General features: G+C 33.5%; 2 protein-coding genes across 5 annotated transcripts in view; both read right to left on the bottom strand.

Annotated features, from left to right (window-relative positions):
* Window positions 1-11179, bottom strand: part of LOC139516781 (guanine nucleotide exchange factor DBS-like) — a 126169-nt gene extending 114990 nt beyond the window's left edge. Inside the window, exon 1 of the mRNA XM_071307080.1 lies at window positions 11160-11179. The gene's annotated coding sequence lies outside the window, so the exon portion shown is untranslated. The remainder of the gene's footprint in view (window positions 1-11159) is intronic.
* On the bottom strand, window positions 2104-16237 carry LOC139516782 (monocarboxylate transporter 12-like). 4 transcript variants are annotated; one of them, XM_071307085.1, is made up of 6 exons: window positions 16139-16237; window positions 12134-12330; window positions 6851-6994; window positions 4003-4782; window positions 3517-3567; window positions 2104-2880 (listed from the first exon to the last, which is right to left on the bottom strand). In XM_071307085.1, exons 2-6 carry the CDS (start codon window positions 12318-12320, stop codon window positions 2555-2557), a joined length of 1488 nt encoding a protein of 495 aa, XP_071163186.1. In that variant the 5' UTR covers window positions 12321-12330; window positions 16139-16237; the 3' UTR covers window positions 2104-2554. The 4 variants fall into 4 exon arrangements, with proteins under 4 accessions (XP_071163186.1, XP_071163187.1, XP_071163184.1 ...); XM_071307086.1 differs by lacking the exon at window positions 16139-16237 and adding an exon at window positions 14502-14627; XM_071307083.1 differs by lacking the exon at window positions 16139-16237 and having other exon boundaries at window positions 12134-12551.
* Between the last annotated feature and the right edge of the window lie 2985 nt (window positions 16238-19222).

Below are 19222 nucleotides of genomic sequence, written 5' to 3'. Positions count from 1 at the left end.
AAGATGTAATACCCAGTCTGACAATATACATAAGTTGAGTAAATGTAGATGTGTGGTTTACATCAATGATACAGCACTGCAATTCAAACAAACATAAATAATTTAGAGGTCATCAAACAGCTTTCAGAAATAGAAAGAAAAAAATAGTAACAAAATCCCCGGCTCATGGCAACCATATTATCACAAAATTGCAAAATCAAAAGTACAAACGAAAAAAACCTCAGATTTTGTGCTATGAAGATAAAAGGCCATATGAAACCAATGCTCTTGAGTGTGTTTAGTTTCAGTTTGTTCCTGGTGTTCATGCTGATCGAACAACATGCTAGCCATCACTTTAAATAGAAGAAGGGTAGAATGGAAGTAATTATCGAATAGCTTCAAAATCATAATTACCATGGGTAATAGAGAAAATGTGAAATAGCATAATATCAAGATTAACTGAATTTATCAAAAGAGAAGTCACAACTTGTTGAAGATATTGTTTTTAATTGATGACATAATTTGCCAGTTTGAACCATTGTGGTCATTATCTCAAAAACTAGAAATATAAGACACATTGTTAATTGCAAAAAATGTAGCAAAACGATATCAAAATGATTGAAATAATTAACTTATGTTGAGAAGATTTTCAATGCAACATCTCCCACATTTTACATCCAAATGAAACCAAGTATTGACCAAAGTACTCCAAATGGTTCCTTAGCAAATAATGGTTTTTAAACAAATATTATCTAACCTTTCTAGGCATGAGTTTAACTTGAGAGTGTCTAGTTGCAATTCTGCATGCAATGTCACCACCAACAAACCTATATGGAATCAATTACAATAAGGAAATGATTTGTTCTGCAATTATATAAGTTCTGCTTTTTAGGAGAACCAAGTGTATCAAACTAGTCCTTTGTCTTTGAGAATACTATTCGATCGATGTTTATCATGCTAATTAAACATAACAATTTCAACAAAGTGATTGATTTTACCAATTCTATTTAGATTTGACCTCTTCCAATGATCCTTGCCAAGTACGTTATCTGACAATTTTTTTTTTGATTACTATATAAGGGTAAAAAATATTAGTATTCCTGTAAATAGTTATTAAAGGTACCAGGATTACAATTTAGTACGCCAGACGCGCATTTCCAAAATTCCAAAAAGTTGTGCCAAATACGACTAAGGTAATCTAAGCATGGGATAAGAAAATCCTTAGTTTTTCAAAAAATTGAAGTTTTGTAACAGGAAATTTATAAAAATGGCCACATACTCATGATTATTATATTCATGTTAACACCGAAGTGCTGAATACGTGCTTGTGATACCCTCGGGGACAACGTCCACCAGCAGTGGCATTGACCCAGTGGTAAATATCAGAAGATACTTAAGTGAAAATCTAAAACTAAATGGTGAAGAAAGACGGACAAAACTTAACAATTGAATAAAAACATCCAACAGTCCACAACATAATGTACATAAAAATAAAGATGGGGCAATAAAGTCTGATAGTCAGAATTAAGTCAAAAGTAGGTTACATACTCGTGTTATTTTTACCACATATCCTTGAATCAACTCAAAACTGCAAATGCCAGTCTTGTCATTAAATGTATTCGTGTTGGGGGCAACACAGCAGGAGGAGCAAGAACTACTTTTCTTTCTTAAGCACCTTGGTTCAACTCTGCTTATTAAGGTTGGGTTCATATTGCCCTATCTTTATTTTTATGTACATTATGTTGTGGACTGTTGGATGTTTTTATTCAATTGTTACTTTCAGTTTGTATCCGCGCAATCGATTTGTGAAATATAGTGAACATCGGTCAACTATTGTTGCCTGAATTTATGCGACTGAAAGTATTGTCTGAACGTGTTTCCGTGTTAATATTCACAGGAGCTAAACTCAACACCCCGTCATTCAACACTAGTTCTACTGTCGGACGAGAGTTTAGTAGATAATCATGCATATTTCTATTCCTAAGCCATACTATAATTGTATTTTTAAATACTCCACCATATCGACAAGGTGTCAAATCGTTTCCTTTGACAATATGCAAACTCAAGATTTCTATATAACAAATAATAAAACTTTTTGGAATGTCAGTATTGGCCACAAAAGAAGAAGTTGATTATTTTTTATGGATAACAATAATAACAAAACATGCAGTTTAAAAAAATAAATAACAATTGCCTTGTTTTCTCTTGGTAACAACCTGCTACCCTGTCCAAAGGAAAACGATCGACGAGTCAATGACGACATCCATTTTATTCGGTTTGCTATTTTGATTAACGGTCTGTTGAATGCTTTTAACGTTTGATTTTCCTGAAGTTTTTTTTAAAATGTAACCATATGATAAGTCTTTGGTAGTCGTTTAAGACAGTGAAATCATCTGTATATTTCCTCCTTTGACTTTTTGGCAATCACGGCATAGTTGCCTCATTGACAATACGCATTTTCGTCTTTAAGGAATACAACTGAACCTTATTATAAGACACAAACTTTTCAATTTGCGGTGAAACTATATATCAGTCTATTTCTTGTTATTTCCTGACCAACATTTAACCAACCAAGTTATTCAGTCAGAGGAGTAATTTCCACTACTTTTGCTTGTCTAATGTTATCTTTAGAATCTGAAAATTGACTTAGTGAAAGAAACCCAGATCCGCGCAGTGATATTGAACCACCAAATATTTCTGGTGCTGTCATGAGCCCGGATCCGCGGAAGAATCCAGAGCCTCTAAGGAAGCCTGACCCTTGCATGGCGGGCGCTGCTGATTCTCCCACATTGGAATCTATGCTCAATGAGATATTTCCATTCTGTGTAAGGTTTGTTGGAATGTTTGGCTTATTTATTGTGGCCATTAGTGTCAAAAGTGCTGCTAATATAAAGGATGCACCTAAAATATAAAATTTAATAGATTATTCGTAGAAAGTATTAATGAAAACCACACCAACAGAAAGTACAAGCACGATGAGCTTATGTAGTTAGAAAAAAAAATTGCTTTAGAAGTATTATCTACGAACACATTTTTTAAATGATTTGTTTATACAGAAACACCGGTTTTTCATATGTTCCGCATAAGGAAATGTCTGTACCAAGCGAGGAATATGACATGTTTTCCCCATTCGTTTGGTGTGTTTGAGCTTTTGATTTTACCGTTTGATAAGGAACTTTTTCGGTATTTTAGTTATTTTACTTTTCGCTTCAATAATATAACGTTCTAACCTTTATCAAACCGTTTGGTGAACTCCTTTAATAACTTTTTTTTTATTTTTATTTTTTTTTTTCTATTCATTATACATAAAAAAAGAAGATGTGGTATGATTGCCAATGAGACAACTGTCCACAAGAGACCAAAATGACACAGACATTAACAATTATAGGTCACCGTACGTCGTGTTATTTTTATTATTCTGCTATGTATATTGTGTGGAGATGACAATTCAACTTCTGGTTTTAAGCGTATCTGAAGATGTTTGAATGATTATGGAGAACCGTGTGTGAATTGCTACAACATTTTTATTTTTATTACCTGAGATATAAAAACTGTGCTCATATGTACCACCATTATCAATTATTATACCTAATAGAAACAAATATACAAAAATATATATAGACGCTGTTTTCAGTACACATCAACACACACTCTATGATTTCTCAATATAAACAGCTATATAGGTCTACTTTGAACTTCAGTTATTACAGCTAAGATGAAATAAATCAGAAGGGGATGCACTGAAGTATAAGAGATATGTGGAAATATTCTCACAACAGTAGACACCAGGAAGATGACAGGTTAAGTAGCTTAAAATAACTATACATAATTTCACGGTCCAATTTACCTATTGGTTTGAAAAGGGTAGAGTTCAATAAAAGTTCGCAAGAATGATAATGTCAATCTATTTATGTGAAAAGTTTCATTTGATTAGGTTGGATATTGTATTTATGAACTTATCTTTTAAAACCATGGGTATATACATTTTGATAAATAGCCATTATTATGATTTTGTATAAATACCTGCTAATGGGGGTCCAATTAATCCACCTATACCAATGGCACAGAAATAAAGTCCTATGGCGGTGGGAAGGTTATCTAATCCTACCATTTCAAAACATATAGGGTTCGTCAGGGCACAGAAAGCACCACTGTATAATCCAAATATAAACGCATAAATACACTGACCGATATAATATCCAGAAAACAACGGAAATATCAAAGTGCTGGCACCGGTTAAACCAAGTGATCCAAAATATAACAATAAAACATCAAGTCCACCGTCTCCGCTGGCAATACCGACAAGTATTCGATTCACTGTGCTGCCAAGTCCTATCATGGCCATAAGAAAGGCACCATCCTCATGTGAATAACCTTCAGTCACAGAGTAATTTGGTAAATGTAAAAGTACTAGACTATATGGAAGTCCTACAAATATAGCACCTAATAGTATAAACACAAATGATATATTTTTGAAAACTCCGAAATGAAGAAACCTTTTCAAAATACTACTTGCACCTGTATTCTGCTTATTTTGTTTTAAGAAATATTTATGCCATTCCTCAAGTCCAGATGGTTTCATCAAAGCACCGCATACAAAAAAGTTACTCGCAATTCCACCAAGGAGAAGGAAAGCTCCAAGTACAGAATAATGGTCGATAAGAGACTGGATTAACGGTCCACATACAAACATTCCGGCACCAGCAAACGCCATACTTAAACCAACAGTCGCACCTCTGTATTTTTCAAATGCATATCCTAGAATCACTATCGATGTTGTAACAGTAAATGAAAAGCCAGTACCTACAATTGATAAAAAAAAACAAGATTGGCAATTTATGAAGAGTTTTTTCTAAGGCAATGCAAACGAAGACAATCGAAGTCATTGGGAATAACTGCACAAAGTTGAATGGTAGATTTCGAGATGAATTAATTGATTTATTCTAAACCTTTTAATCACTTTGCATTATAACATAAGAATATCAGGAGAATGCATATTTTTATTTTTTCGCTTCAGCATGTAACCTTCTTACTAGGTGTTTATATTCTGCAGTGAATAAAACTAGCTTTGTTTTTTTTAGATAGGTATAGTTTTTTTTTAATGTGGACCAACAATTGTTCATTTATATAAAAATAAGGAGATGTGGTATGATTGCCAAAGAGACAACTCTCCACAAGAGACCAAAGATCAAAAGAAGTGGATGTAATTAATTTCTTATTTGTTTTGTTTTACTTTTTTGAGTTAATATTCTTTAATATTTCAACTTGAATATTTATCTTTATGTAGTGTGTTCTTCATTTTATCCATACGATACTCAAATAAAATAATATGATTGAACCATTTCATTTCAAAAACTGCACATGGAATATTAGCTTCATTGTTGCTTATTGTGCTACCCTCTTAAAATATCTAGTATTTGAGTAGTAATTCTCAAAATTCTTGAAAATCGATCCGTACACTGCAATGCTTCTAATAAAGAATAATTCAATTTATTGATTCGTATTGTTAGATGCCTCCACTCAAGATACTTGCTCTACTCAAGAACTACTTATCTGCGAGCGTATACACCACCATAGTGATTCAATAGTTTGATGTTCGTGAGAAACTAATATCATTTGAAAGACAAAATAAAGATTTTTGTGGGAGTATTTAATCGATTCTTTTAACAAGATATGTGTTGATATTGACAGCTATCAATCTGTCACTTAGAAGATGTCATTTATAACGGTTTCTATAAACAATGACCATTGACACAACTATCTATAAAAGTTTAAGGTGTCAGACCACCAATTAAAAATCCCATCTATGCAACCAAATTTAAGCAATTTTCACAGCTTTCTCAATATTTTACCTTAAGTTTAACTTCATAGAAACCAGAAATATCATGAATTGTACACGTACCACCTTTATACAGTCCAATTTTCAACCTACTTTAAAACACTTATAAAAAAAATTTGATCTTAGGAAATCATCAGGTACTACAAATATAACTCTATAATTTTTCTGGAAATCTTAAACTAGTATACTTTGGAGCGCATTAATCCTGATTGTTTTTAATGCAAACTCATGTACACGTAAATTTTGGCTCAAAATGGTCTAAATATATTTCTCTTTCACCAAAAGTTACATTTCTGCAAATTTGTAGGTTAGTTTAAGTTAGCAATGACACCTATTTAAAAGAAATTTATTTCTCTTTCACCAAAAGTTATATTTCTGCAAATTTGTAGGTTAGTTTAAGTTAGTAATGACACCTTAAGGACTATTTTGTGTCTGAGTAGGACTCCTACATTTACGTTTTAAATTGAAGGCAGTAATTGGTGGTCTGACACCTTAAATGAAGTGAATGTTAGCAATTATTGACAACAGTTCTTCCGTCAATACACGTCTGGTGGTTTGAAATCTCTCTCTTGTTTCTCTTTAATTAATATTATATAATGAACAGAGAAATAAAATAAAATTCTTAACTGTTTTATTATTATGCCTTAATTCAAAAGTACATAACAGGAGACGAAATCTCACAGATTGATCGCAATGCATATTCTGTAAATGAACTATTGCCTCAGTATTCGATAAAACATCCAAACTAACGAAACACTTACAAAATAAATGTAATATTCTTTAAAATTCGATATGGCGATCGAAATAATGAAACACGTGTATAATAATTATAATTTTCTTCAATATTGACCAGTTTCTGTTTCACACAAGTAGTTTTACATGCACTGAAATTTAAATGTAAATGAGAAATAATTAGCCCCTAATAGACAACTTTAAAAACTGAAATAAAAAAAAAAATGAAAAGAAAATGCACTCTTTACTCTGTTAATCAATCATATATGCATACTGGGTAGATAAATAAATAAGCTTTACCTGCAATGATGCCGTAGGTTACTAATAATACATTCAAATTTTTGGCAAAGAAACTGGCACAAAATCCTATGATGATTAAAGAACTGCCAATCATTATAGAAACTCTACAGCTTGTCAAATTGATAGCTATACTTGCAAGTGGCCCTGAAATCATTAATTTGTATTTGCTTTTTGACAAAGTAACAATATTTACAACTTATGAGAAACTGCAACACAAATTCGTTATAATATGTCTTTTCTCTTTAGTTATTTGTTCTAAGTTCCAATATGGCGAGAAAAGCATTTTCAAGTGTTTTTATGCGCCATTTATGGGCATCATGTTTTCTGGTCTGTGCGTCCGTCCGTCCGTGCGTCCCGCTTCAGGTTAAAGTTTTGGTTAAAATTTTTGGGCGAGGTAGTTTTTGATGAAGTTGAAGTCCAATCAACTTGAAACTTAGTACACATGTTCCCTATGATATGATCTTTCTAATTTTAATGCCAAGTTAGATAATTTTCCCCATTTTCACGGTCCACTGAACATAGATTTAATGATAGTGCGGATGGGCAACCGTGTACTGGGGGCACATTCTTCACATCAACTGTCCAGTGTCAGAAAGAGTGTAGACCGCTAGATAAAATCATAAATCAGGAGCATGTAACTCTGATGTTGTCGATGGTTCCTGTCTGCAGTTTTTCGTTTCATTGGTTTACTATTTACAGTGTTTTAAGTGCACTTAGACCTATCATCCCTGCATAATCATTTATGAATTATTTACGGTATGGGTTTGCTCATTGTTGAAGGCCGTACGATAACCTGTTATTGTTCATATCTTTGTTTTTTATGAACATATTGTATCATTGTCAAACATATCACATCTCCTTATTTTCGTAATAATCACTTAGTCCTAAATGCATTTCTATATATATAGTTCAAAATAAAACTCCTTAATTAAAAAGAAACAAATATAAGACTACGGTCCGTGTTGAAATTAACGAAATTGAACGTACACCAGATTAACAGGTTAACAAAAAAACCTACATTTAGTAGTCTTAAATATATATATATATATATATAATATAATTATTTTCTGTGACTGTATATTACATTAATTTGTAGGATCCTTTACTATAGATAATTTAGCTGATCTGTAACAATAACATCTTCATGCTTTATATATCATGTACTGTAGTACGCCGCTAGATTAAAACTGACGAAGAAAGGTAACACACGGCCAGCGAAAGCTCTTTTTTTTGAGAGCCCAGGTGGTCGTGTGGTCTAGCGGGACGGCTGCAGTGCAGGCGATTTGGTGTCACGATATCACAGTAGCAGTAGCGCCGGGATTCGAACCCATACTACTGTGATATCGTGACACCAAATCGCCTGCACTGCAGCCGTCCCGCTAGACCACACGACCAACTGGGCTCTCAAAAAAAGAGCGTTCGCTGGCCGTGTGTTACCTTTCCTCGTCAGTTTTAATCTAGCGGCATACTGCAGTACATGATATATAAGGCATGAAGATGTTATTGTTACAGATCAGCTAAATTATCTATAGTAAAGGATCCTACAAATTAATGTAATATACAGTCACAGAAAATAATTATATGTATAAGTACGTCTGAGTCAGTGACAACTCTACAACAGATGTATCCATCGGATCGCCATCAATGATGGTGATACATGGCTGTGTACATAATGTATATACAACTCGTCTAAACATCAACCCAACAATGTTAGATCTGTAAATTTGCTTTCGCAAATTTTTGGTTCTTCCCTCGCCGGGATTCGAACCCATACTACTGTGATATCGTGACACCAAATCGCCTGCACTGCAGCCGTCCCGCTAGACCACACGACCACCTTGGCTCTCAAAAAAAGAGCTTTCGCTGGCCGTGTGTTACCTTTCCTCGTCAGTTTTAATCTAGCGGCGTACTGCAGTACATGATATATAAGGCATGAAGATGTTATTGTTACAGATCAGCTAAATTATCTATAGTAAAGGATCCTACAAATTAATGTAATATACAATCACAGAAAATAATTATATGTATAAGTACGTCTGAGTCAGTGACAACTCTACAACAGATGTATCCATCGGATCGCCATCAATGATGGTGATACATGGCTGTGTACATAATGTATATACAACTCGTCGTATATATATATATAACTCGCAAATGTTTGGTTCTTCCCTCGCCGGGATTCGAACGACTGCACTGCAGCCGTCCCGCTAGACCACACGACCACCTGGGCTCTCAAAAAAAAAAAAGAGCTTTCGCTGGCCGTGTGTTACCTTTCTTCGTCAGTTTTAATCTAGCGGCGTACTACAGTACATGATATATAAGGCATGAAGATGTTATATATATATATAGTTATTTTTTTTCTGTTTATTATTAAATTTATATGAAGATCTATTTTGTTACATCTTGTGATCAATTTTATTTGGCAATCGCCAATGGCAGTCAGCAGGGTTAAAGAACATCAGTTGTTCGACCTTTTAGTCAAATGCGTTTTGTTTAAATATGCTTTTTCACTTTTTTGGTCTTTTGGAAAATGTTGTTTGTGCTGTTTTTATACCCTTCTACAACGAAATTTGTCTTACATGCACACGTATAAAAAGCTGCATAACGGCTTTTAAAAGAGGAAAATGGAACATATATTAATTGTGTGTATCAAATTGAATAAAGGGAGAGGTGGTTTATATATACGCCAGCCAGACTTTGAAGTGATATCATTGAAAAAGAATCTTTTGAAATATCTTTATGCCCGTGTCACACTGTCCCGATTTTTATATACGATGGACACCCGAATGCGAAAATTGTAAGTTCGTACGAAGTTGGTCCCGATCTCGTTAAAATACCAAAAAGTGACCGAAGCAAGTACGATGAATAACGAAGTCTATACGATGGTGCCGAAATGATATACGAGAGCAAAAGATGGACATACGAAGGTTAACCGAAGGCGGGTATTAAAGTTTCATATCTCAGCCGAAACCTACACGATGGATCACGAAGGCTACACGATGGATTACGAAGGCTACACGATGGATTACGATGATGGCGCGATGGCCATACGATGTCTAAAAGATACGAACAGAATTTCGACAACATATCGTTTCTGTACAATTAAGTCTGCCATGCATGGTGGGAAATCGATCTTTTTGTCTAATTCGTATAAAACTTAGTTTATTATCCCCTCGCCTACTATATGTAAGTTACGTGTAGATAAAATTGCTATGGACACTCTAGAACCAAAATGCTCAAAACTTGGTATGGTGTTACTCGTTAAGAATATCTTATTAAGCGCTATTGACTTTAAAGTTCAAAGGTCAATGTCACAGTGGCAGTTGTAATACAAGGCAATATCACCCTTGTGGACACTCTAAAACCAATATGCTTCAAAAGATTTTAACCACATTTAGTATATTGTTCCTCCTTGTAATGATCTGACATTTTTTACGTTCAAGGCCAAAGGTCAAGGTCATGCAGATTGACTTGTTTTTTTTCTCCTTGAAATAGCATAATACACAGGAAATTGGTTGCTCATTTTTTTACCTGCTGGTTCTAAATACAATATTAAAGGTATATCCAGTTACTGAATGTTTTGGTTGATTTCTAAAAAAATAGTTTATGTATCAAATATGCATATTCAATTTACCATTTTCTGCATGTGTCATATACAAATATAGTGTCCATTTATGTCCCCAATATGTTACATACGAGGGGATGCCACGCTCGGCATTGCCTTGTTTGAACTGTAAAATGTGTGCACTAGTCTGAATAATCACCCATAATTATGCCCATGTTTACTGATCTATCTTAAAGGTAAGGTAATGGGTTCGTTGGTCCCTTTTATTCAAAAAGAGCTCTTTCCAGGAGAATATCATAATAATATAGACAAAAGGAAAGATGTGGGGAAAGCAACAAATGCGGCAAAATATGACATATAGAATACAAAATGGTTATGTGACAATAACTCAGACGATACATAAAAAATCAGAATAATGAAGCAAAAGTTAGTTTCCCTTTATACGTGTACCTGCACTGTTGGTGTACGAGGCGCGTTTATGATTTTCATTATGTTACTTGATATGAAAAATTGACAAAAAATAATATTTTACTTGTAAAAGTAAATCCTGAGCCTGTAATAGCTGCTCTTCTTGTTCCATTTAATTAATAGAAACAACGCTGTCGCCTTTCTTGTTCTCATAGAATCATATGATATGAGCTCCATGTTTTGTAAACGTCTTTCTTAACTGTCGTATTAGACAGACCAGTGCATATCGCGCATGGCACTTTAAATTTATTTTAGCGCGAAAATTAACTTAATTACATTTAGCTGGATTTATTGCCGTCGTAGTTCCATCTTGTCGCCTTCGTACTTTTATTCGATGCCAACACGACGGGATTACGAGGTCTTCACGAAGTCGTGTTGCCATCGTAAGACCTTCGGGTAGCTTCGTGATTCATTCGTGTAGACATCGTCATGTCAAAACTGCCCGATGGAAACGATGGAAACACGAATGCAATACGATGTTCAAAGATGCATTCCCGGTGACATTACGATGGTGAGGATGGTGATACGAACTCAATACGAACCCTCAACATCGGACGCACCTTCGGGGATTTTTTAACATGTTAAAAAATTTAGAACCCTTCCCGAAGTTGTCCCCGAAGGCTAGAAAAAGTGGCCGATGGTTAAAGATGGTTAAAGATGGCACTACGAATAGCCCGATCTGTATACGATCAGTCCCGATTTTGAAAATTTCCATAATCGTGTTGCAATCGGCGTAAAAATCGGGACAGTGTGACGCGGGCATTACAAAGGAATTGTGAAAACGATAAATTACCTCATTTTTCATAAGAAACGGATGAACTTTATACTTTCTTATTAAAAGTGTTTGCATACTTATGGTTAGAACTCATTACATAGTCATTTCGTCATTTTTACTATTGAAATGTTATATTTAATCGCCTTTTATACATTTTAAGTTTATCTTATGTTTTCATATATCTTAAAACCTTGAACTCGTTTATTTAAGACGTAAAAAAATCAACATTTACATTGCTAGATTTAACAGTGGAAAAAGATAGTATTTCACCCCATCAGCAATTGAATTCACTGTAAGAAGTATAATTATAAACTTTAAAAGAAAATAAACCATTCATTGTAAGAATTCGAGTTATTTTCTTTCAATTTAGATGTACGAATGCGAAAAATAGTATTGCAATTTGTCAACTATCTTTGCGCATAAAGTACGTTAAATCGATTAGGAATACAATTTTAGAAGTAAAATATATTCGTACCAAGTAAGCATAGTATATTTGCAAAAAGAGATCCTATTAAAGCTGTCTTAGCCACATCTTCTTTGAAATAATCTAGGAGACCGACGTGAATTATCCCTGAACCATAAGTCATGGCTCCATTTAGAAACTGTGCTCCAATAGCTCCAATTAAACACAACCAAGCGTGTCCCTCATCAACATCTCTCATTGTGTGGCACCTAAAATAAAAGAGGACAAAGATAAGGTTAAAAAAAAGACGGCACACCACAACTCTAGCTCTTCCAACATGAGCATAAAATTGCAACCTGCAAAAGAGCATTTGATGGAGGGTCTGGATGGGAAGAACTTCATTTCTATATTCTTTAATTTTTTATGCCATTTTTTTCTATTATTCACACTTTTTCACCATTATTTTCTATTCGCTTTACTTTTTGCCCACTGGTTTTCTCTCTATTTTATTTTTTTTATGTCTGAACCTTATATTGCTGCCAATTCAGTTATGGATGTTTCTTATAGTTGAAGGCAATACAGGGACCTTTATTGCGTAGATCTCTTGTTGATCGTTATCTTTAAATTGACAATTATACCAAATCTCTTTATTTCTATATGAATATGGGGAGAATTAACAGCAAAAGAACTTCAAATGCGTTGCGAGACAAGGTGTGTCGAAAGGGTCAGCCTTTTCTCTAAAGCCTCGTCTCTAGACTTTTCAGTCACATTAAATGGCAAGTACGATGCCAGGAACATAAAAAAAAACCATGTCAAAATTTCATAATGCGTACAACGAACATATGGGTGATAAAATGACAAAACAATTGTTCGATTGAAATTATACAAATAAAAAGCTTGCGAGGTGAAAGATGGGTAATACATAATCTAAAGCAGTGATACGTAAAATATTGAAATGATTCTAAAGGGTGACTTTTGATTATGTCGTTGGCGAACTGTAAGAGTATTGAGACTATTGACTTATAAGTGTTTTTAGGACTTGTGAGTTATTGATTTGAGAATATTTTTTAATATGGTAGTGGGTTTTAAGAGTAAAGGGATGTAATCAACTGATATGTTTGAGTAGCCAGTTGTTGTCTAGATATGTATTTTTCATAAGTGGCAGACGTCAGACCTATAGAGAGGGCAATCCAGGTTGTTGTCAGGCAGGCTTATGGTTTATTTTTTGTTAATATTTGCGAGTGATTATATAAAAAGACAATGGTTCATACAACGTGTCTTTGTTGATACTGTTATTCTTAAAATACAGACTCATAATGTGTTTACCTAGCTGTTATATGAAGAGTTATATGCTTTAAGAAAGCTTGATTAATATTTGTTTACGACAGAAAGATAATGTTCTTGCCAAATCATAGCAGGTAATGACATTAGTTACATGTATGCATGCTTTGTTGCTGTTATCATTACCACTTACTATACCGTAGATATGATTTATTTTTAACTACAAACAGCACATCAAGGTTAGCTAACTTATGATCAAGAAAAAAAAACGTTCCAAATATTCATCCGCTAAGGTTAAATATCGTCCTTCACAGAAGCACCGTGTTTTGCATTTCATATGTTACCGCTTTTGACCCATCATACATGTATTATTGTTTCATTTGACGTAGCTGACCAGTAATTGTCTCATTTATAACTGAAGTTCAAAATGTCAAGGCAGTACGTCGGAATAATAAACATGATAAACAAATTAATACATAATCGATTGCATGAAAATTACTTTATTAAAAAAAAAAGGAGATGTGGTATGATTGTCAATGAGACAACTATCCGACAAAGTTCAAAAACAGTGTACTGACAACCTGCATATGTGAAAAACGATACCGAATGTTATAATATATTTTAGGTTTACAATTGTACATCAGAGTATTTATTCATGAACAAATAAATACATAATCGATTGTATGAAACACGCTTTAATTTGAAATATTTTAGAGATGTGGTATGATTGTCAATGAGACAACTATCCACCAAAGTTGAAAAGACAGTGTACTGAAAACCTGCATATGTGAAAAAGAGAGGCGGATACCAAATGGTATTAAGGTATTTTTTGTATATCATTTTTATAATTTGATAAGTAATAAAGATTGAAACGGTGCATGGATTCAAAGCGAAAGAGTTAAGCCAATCAAAACATTGAAACATCTCGTTCAATACTGAGACAACAATAAACACAAACTAGATTTAACAAATAAAAAATATATAAAAAAATTAAGTTAAACGACAAAACACTTCAAACTTTTCATATAAAATTATAAGTTAACGTTTATTAGTGTTTTGACTTTATTTAAAACAATTTTAACTATTGAAATACCCGAAGAAATAGAAAAAGAAGAAATAAATATTGTTACTAGAGAAGACAAGATTAATCATGACATACCTTACAACATCTAATAGGTTACTTTAAAAAAACACAAACACAGTGCAACACATCATCAATAATAAAGAATGCGTTCGGTAAATCGAATATATTGGCTTAATCTGAATGAATATACCTATTATCACCAATAAATTCAATAATATACTAATCAAACGGAAAATACTTACCTTATAAATAATGTTGTTGACCTATGACACCGGAAGAACACCTGCTACCTTCTAATATGTAATATCTTTCTATATCAATTGTTAAGGAAAATAGTTTTTATTAGGTACCGTAGCTGTGATGTTTCTCTTGGTTTGTTAATGTTTCGTTAAGATGGACCAGATATATATATATATATATATATATATATATACATATATACGTCTCTGGATGAACTATTTATATTAGGATTTTTTTTAGATAGATCTGTACCGTATAAATCGATTGATGGTGGATGTTGATAAAAGATCAATATGATATCTATCAAAGAAACATAATCGCATTTGTCTCTGACGATATGCTTAATTGAATTATGGTATGAATGTGTAATCTCGAATGAACGTTCGTTTCTCATTGTTTCGTTATTTTGAAATTTCGTATATTCATTATATTATTTGATTGATACTAACTTTGAGCCAATATGAGACATCCCCTCCCAAACAAAGACCCAAAATAATAGAATCGGAACAACTATATGGTACTACTGCACGGATCGTTAACGTTCAACCCACCCTAACATGGGACAGCATATTCATTTGCTCGCTACAATTAGCAAAAGGAAGACAAACATGACAAGTAGCATAAAACGACAATTACTAACGGGCACCTTACTTGGGGTATACACAATGTCTCAGAGTTAAACATGATCGCTAACGATCAACCCAACCTAACCTTGGACTTCATATTCATTAGTTCGCTCAAATTAACAATCGAAAGACAAACATGACAAGTAGCATACAACGACAATTAGTAACGGGCACCTTACTTAAGATAAAAAATCGCAGGGTTCAATATGATCGTTTTAAAACGATAAACCCAACCTAACCTGGGACACAGTATATTCATTTGTTCGCCTAAATTAGCAAAAGGAAGACAAACATGACAAGTAGCATCAAACGACAATAACTAACGGGCACCTTACTTGAGGTATACACAATGTCTTCTTAGAGTTAAACATGATCGCTAAAGTCCAACCTAACCTAACCTGGGACATCATATTCATTTTATCGCTAAAATTAGCAAACAAAAGACAAACATGAAACATAGCATCCAACGAAAATTACTAACGGGCACCTTACTTGGGGTATACACAATGTCTTAGAGTTAAACATGATCGCTAACGTTCAACCCAACCTGACCCGAGACATCATATTCATTTGTTCGCTACAATTAGCAAAATGTAGACAAACATGACAAGTAGCATTCAAAGACCATTTCTAACGAGATTTTCACTTGAAATATGAAAAAAGTTTGCATGGGTTAAAAAGATTGTTAGCGGACAGCCCATGTTTATTTGTTGACTAATTACATGACTTATTTAGCACAATGTCTTTATTAACCTTATCTGACTTTCTTTACGGAACATAAATTATGGATCTTAAAAGTTTTAAAATTTTATTTTAACCTTTGTTAACATTTAAATATATTCTTACCTTAAAGAAGACAGCCCTCTATTTAGACGTCATTCTGTAATACCTTCGTAGCCAAGTTTTAAATCATTTAATCTATAAAATGACTTCAAAACATAAAGGTTGATCAACTTTGAGTTTACAGAATAATAGATCAGCGGTTAAAGGTTATACATACAATACCATAAACAAAGAAGTAGGGACTATTTCCGAGGCATCAGCATCACTCACATTGACATTGTAAAAATTTTAAAGTTTCCAAATCCAACTGGAATTTGAATATATTAGAGTTTATACTGTATACTTAGAATATTTTTTTTTCGATAATTCAGCACGTTTCCATAAAATAATAATTTTATTCAACGATTTATGATTTTCCTGTTAAAGGCATTTTGATATACAAATTAACACATTGAACATGTTTTTGTTAAATTGTGGATAGATACCAGTGGGAAAAGGGGAATGTGTCACAGAGACAACAATGGGGAATGTGTCAAAGAGAAAACAATCCGACCAAAGAGCATTTAGATGAACGTCACTGAACAAAATAAATTGATTTGAATCCGAAAAACAAGATAACGCTTTACAACCAAAATAGTTTTGGTTTTGGTTAAGAATGTCCTTCTCTTTTATTCAATTAAGAACAAGAATGTGTCCATAGTACACGGATGCCCCACTCGCACTATAATTTTCCATGTTCAGTGAACCATGAAATTGGGATCAAACTTTAATTTGGAATTAAAATTAAAAAGATAATATCATAGGGAACATGTGTACTAAGTTTCAAGTTGATGTGACTTTAACTTCATCAAAAACTACCTTGACCAAAAACTTTAACCAAAACTTTAACCTGAACTTCACACTATCAGTTTCTATGTTCAGTGAACCGTGAAATTGGGATCAAATCTTTAATACGGCATTAAAATTAGAAAGATTATATCATAGGGAACATGTGTACTAAGTTTCAAGTTGATGTGACTTTAACTTCATCAAAAACTACCTTGACCAAAAACTTTAACCAAACTTTAATCTGAACTTCGCATTATCATTTTCAATGTTCAGTGGACCACGAAATAGGGGTCAAAACTATAATTTGGCATTAGAATAAGGAATATCATATCATGGGGGACATGTGTACTAAGTGGACTTCAACTTTATCAAAAAACTACCTTGACCAAAAACTTGAAGTGGGACGGACGGACGGTACGACGGACGGATGAACGAACGGACGGACGAACGGAGGCACAGACCAGAAAACATAATGCCCCTCTACTATTGTAGGTGGGGCATAAAAATATCAGTACGCACAATTTGCCAAAATTATACAAAACTGCTTTCCTCATGCGTTATGAATTATGTTATCGGTAAGGAAATAACTTTATAAAGCCATAAAATTGCTAGAACCACATAGAACACACTTGAATTACTGTAACTGATACAGTAACTTAAAATAAAAAATGAAATTCTTTTCAAAATAGTTGATTGTAATACTAGTAAATTAAAGAAAATTGACCCTACCTCTTTCATTCAAGCAATTATTGATTAAAAAGATGACCTTCATTTGTCGACAACTCATGAAATGTATATATGGACATTACTTTCTATATTTGTAACTATAATTGTCTAATATCTAATTTCGCTTTAACCGTAAAAAGAGAAACCGTTTTCCCTTAACAGAATGAGTAATTTTCCTCTGCAAGTCACATTGAAGGAAACAAATATATTACTCACCACCCTCTTAAATGGTCCGAGAACACAATTAATTCGTAGTGCATTTCTTTTAGAACATAAATGAAAATAAAAAAAATCCCACCTGCGCTTTCTCAAAGAAACTTTTACAGTGTGTTGTACTACTTTTGGGACAAATTATATCAAATTTATAGAAAACTTCATCGCCTCTAACTCAAAATATGGACAATTTTATGTTTAGGGCGTCTTGAAATCTTTTGACAGCTTCCGAAGTACTCATTTTCAACCTTTTTCAGCTGGACCAAATCCCTACTTTCCTTTAAAATTCTGGACCCAAATTTTTTTACAGTGTAATTTCATCCCCCTACTTGCAATTTGAGGCAGTGAACATGGAGAAATAAATTTGGAAGGGGTATAAAAATTAATGGCAAGTAACCCACTGTCAACACTAGGGACTATATTGCATCCACTCATCATGGTAAATTAACAGTAACACACATCGTAGTAGCTTTTTTACATCTTTATATACAATTTAAGATATGTAGATCATCAATGTTAAAATTAAACATTAAAGCTTGTGCATCGTTTAGCGTGAATGTCACGCTTTCTGTACGTTTAGGAACCCTTGCAACAGCTCTCCGACTCTTGTGCATGTTGAGTGGTCTGTAAGATTCCTGTTGTATGGAAAACAGCTGCTCCTTTTCAACACACCAGTGGTTGTTTAAGTTTACTGTCCCTCAACTCGACCAACCTACTTTGCACTGTCCACCTATCATTGTTTAAACTTTTTATTTATTATCGTCCTGAATATGCTCGAAAATTTGCAACTGGATGTTGAGAAAAGTACAATCAACACATGTACATAACCATCTCTTTGAACACCAGGTAATTTATTCTTAAAGCATCCATGAACACATGGACTCGTTTATTCGATTGATTGATTAATGGGTGTTTAGTATTTTGTTTACGGTTCCCAGATATGATCTTTTTGGTTCATCTTATAGAGAGACATAACATGGGAATGTTACCAGCATAATTACATATGGCAGCGGCGAATATTGTGTAACGGAGATGCTGTGGAATAATCTCCCTTTGCTAAATGTGGGATAACGCAAAATGAACTATTTCACTGTCAGAGAAAGAAAAAACAAAGTGTATATTTTAGATAGATTATATGGTAATGATTTGGTAAACGTTTCATCTAACTTACTGGATATTTAAAAGAAGATTTTGTCATTCTTCTGGAGGAATTGTACCTTGTTAACTAGACTTGTAAAAAGTATAGAGCTATTAAAGAAATATTTCGTACTTAGCCTCAATTACACCTCCTGAATATACCATTAATCTGCCATAGTTTTACGAGATATTCAAACTGCAGGTGTTAGTATTGTGTGGAATAATGGTGCACACTTATTAAAA

This window comes from Mytilus edulis, chromosome 3, assembly GCF_963676685.1.
Source record: "Mytilus edulis chromosome 3, xbMytEdul2.2, whole genome shotgun sequence".
In the NCBI taxonomy this organism is placed as follows: domain Eukaryota; kingdom Metazoa; phylum Mollusca; class Bivalvia; order Mytilida; family Mytilidae; genus Mytilus; species Mytilus edulis.
Note: the sequence above shows the minus strand (reverse complement) of the source record. Positions and strands in the feature narration are given on the sequence as shown.